We start from the raw sequence: 2,909 nt of genomic DNA on the forward strand, positions 1-2,909 counted from the left end.
TACACTTTGAAAACTCATAAAATTTACAATACTTGAAAATATAGTATAGCTTATTTCTTCAATTGGATTCAATTAAGTTATACTATAAGATAGTCACCTTTAACTCAACGTATAGAACATATAACAATAATAAGTCCATGAGATGATCACGACAAGAAACTATGGAAATAACACTTTAAACAGCCAAACGTATAGAACTAAAATATCCATTGGAGGCACTCTCTCAGTATTTGGAGTGCTTGATGTGGCAAGAGTATCGAAGAAGAGGAACGAAGAATGGGCTCTTGAACAACATGTGAACATGGCTTTTGCACTTCTTGTCCAAGTTTACAACGATCTTACAGCACTCATTGTCCAATGCATAATCTTTCTTTGTCCAGCTCGACAATATCTGTGAAAAGCATTTCTCTGATGTCTTTGATCCATCTTTCCTCAAGCATTTCTCCACTTCAGCCGATTGGGACACAACTCGAGAGTTCACTCGCGGTAGAGGAGGCAGTTCCGGGAGTCTAGGAAGGTCCGGGAGGTTAGGAAGGCTTGGAATGTTAGGAAGCCCTGGGATGTTCGGTATTTGTGGGATAGTAGGAATCCTTGGTATTTGTGGGATACTAGGAATCCTTGGAATGTTTGGTATTTGCGGGATGCTGGGAAGTCCCGGAATAAAGGGGAATCCCGGGATGTTTGGAAGTCCCGGGATGTTAGGAAACCCCGGTAGCAACTCCGGAGACGATAGAGGCGCGTTAGCCTCTGATAAAGAAGAGCTAGCCGAACGACGAACATTGGAGTCTCCAAGGTGGCCAGAGGCTAGTTTCAACGGCTTATGCCACGGTTTCTTTGGTAAACCAATTGTTGAAATAGGGAGAGAGAGGAAACATAGCAAAGTTACAAGGAGTGTTGTGGTTAAAATGAAGCTCCTCATGATTAGAGCACAAACAAAAAGATTTGTGAAGAGTGAATGAACTAGTTTGTGCACGGATACAATTTTGTGTGACGGTACTACTTTATATAAGAAGTGTCTTTTCACCTATTCTTCTTTACTATAGAGAAAGCTAAGTTATATAAACGAGCATAAACATTATCTATATAAATACATTTTTGCAACTTTTATTTCATTAAGAAATAAAGTATATATTTTTCCCTAATCACGTCGTTTACATTTCACTAAATATCAGGTCACGAACTTAATGTGATCATATCTTAAGATGCTAATATGTAAGAAACATTTTTTTTTTGTATCGACCGATCGATGTTAAGATATGCATAAGAAAAAAATAACATTAGGACTTCCCTGTTACATAACTAAAGAGAGAGCTATAATTGGCCTAAAACTAGGGCAAAATAGTTTTCGATTTATCCATGCGTGATTTAAGTTAAATAATGTAATATTATGAAAAGTATGTCATGTAATAAATTAGTAAATTATTTATAAAAAAATTGTAAGAGTATTTATAAATATTGTTTAGTATCACACTCTTAAGAGATTCAATGGATGTATATATGTCTTCTTGGAGTCTAAGGCATAAGTGTGAGTCATACACGAATCTCATTCATTACATGATCTCTGCACATGACAAAACCAAATAAAGATAAGTATATATAAAAACGATAACTAATATAAAAAAAAAGAATAAACCAAAAAAAAATCAATTATTGTGAAGGAAACAGGAATCAAACATATACAGTTTGATAATATATGAAAATAAATTTGATAATTGATCTGCGATTGCATTACACTACCATCCCACATTCCCAATTGAGCCAATAATGCATTAGGAAGCTTTTGCATTCAAGTTCCAAAATATTTCTCATTCTATAATGCCTTATTCTATTAAAAAATTGTTATTCCAATTAATTTTCTTATTTTATTTTTATTGAAAATTCTCTTTTCATTAGATATAATATAATGTACCTTACACTCATATACTTTGCTTCTTTACTTCATATATTTAGGCTAACAAAAAAAAAATGGTGATCGGTATTATGATTCTATAATTTATACTTACGGTACCAAATCATAATTTTGTCAACTACTAGATTCGTCTCTCACGAAGATTCAGTATCTTGTGCGTATATTAAGTGTGCGTGTGTGTTCCCATGCAAGTCGTCAAAGTAACCAAGTCTTCTCTATTGACATATACTTTACTGTTTTTTTGTTTGTTTTATGAATGGACCAAAATCTAATTATGAATTATGCTTATAGGTTTATCTGTAATTTTTTTGTCATAAGACTAATTCTATATCTATAATCATCGATAGTAAACCTAACCGTTTTTATATTTAATAAAATGTTATATTTTTGATGATATTTATAGGTTTTTAAGAACCTACTAATCTTCAAAATCAAAATCGGACTTCATAGTTGAAACGTGAAATTAAAAAAAAAAAAAAAGGAGAAATAACTATTTAAAAATGAATAAAAAAGTAAACAAAAGAGTGAGAACAATAAAAAATAATTAATTTAAAAAAATGGGGTTTATATAGATTTTTTAAAGAAAATGCTATTTTAAAAAATTATATTTTAATCAAAATTTTGAAAATCGCACACAAATAATTTGAGACAGCTAGTTTGTTGTCAACTACAAGTTTTATTTTTTGTTTGAAATCATTTACAATATCCGATACCAAGATATCGGAGATCACTTAAGATATATGCTTGTAAGATATGCATGTGAATTTTGGATATGATAATCAATAAGGTGATTGAGATTTGCAAACAACGACCACAGAATAAAACAATAATTTAAATGTTCACTGGTGTTTCTCTCTGGCAAAAAAAAAAACAATAAATCAAAGGTCTATATATATAACATAACAATCTCACTCTTTGAGTTATTATTCATCTTAATTGGTTTCATTTACTAGTTTCTCTCTTCTCTAATTTTTCAGCATATATATATATATATATATAT

The 2,909-nt window shown here is 31.1% G+C and overlaps 1 protein-coding gene across 1 annotated transcript; it reads right to left on the reverse strand.

The window, feature by feature from the left end:
- Positions 1 to 223: 223 nt before the first annotated feature.
- Positions 224 to 919, reverse strand: LOC17898836. The gene has a single exon (XM_006306401.1). The coding sequence runs from the start codon at positions 917 to 919 to the stop codon at positions 224 to 226; it is 696 nt and encodes a 231-aa protein (XP_006306463.1).
- Between the last annotated feature and the right edge of the window lie 1,990 nt (positions 920 to 2,909).

The sequence above is a fragment of the Capsella rubella genome, unplaced genomic scaffold (genome assembly GCF_000375325.1).
Source record: "Capsella rubella cultivar Monte Gargano unplaced genomic scaffold, Caprub1_0 scaffold_1, whole genome shotgun sequence".
In the NCBI taxonomy this organism is placed as follows: Eukaryota; Viridiplantae; Streptophyta; class Magnoliopsida; order Brassicales; family Brassicaceae; genus Capsella; species Capsella rubella.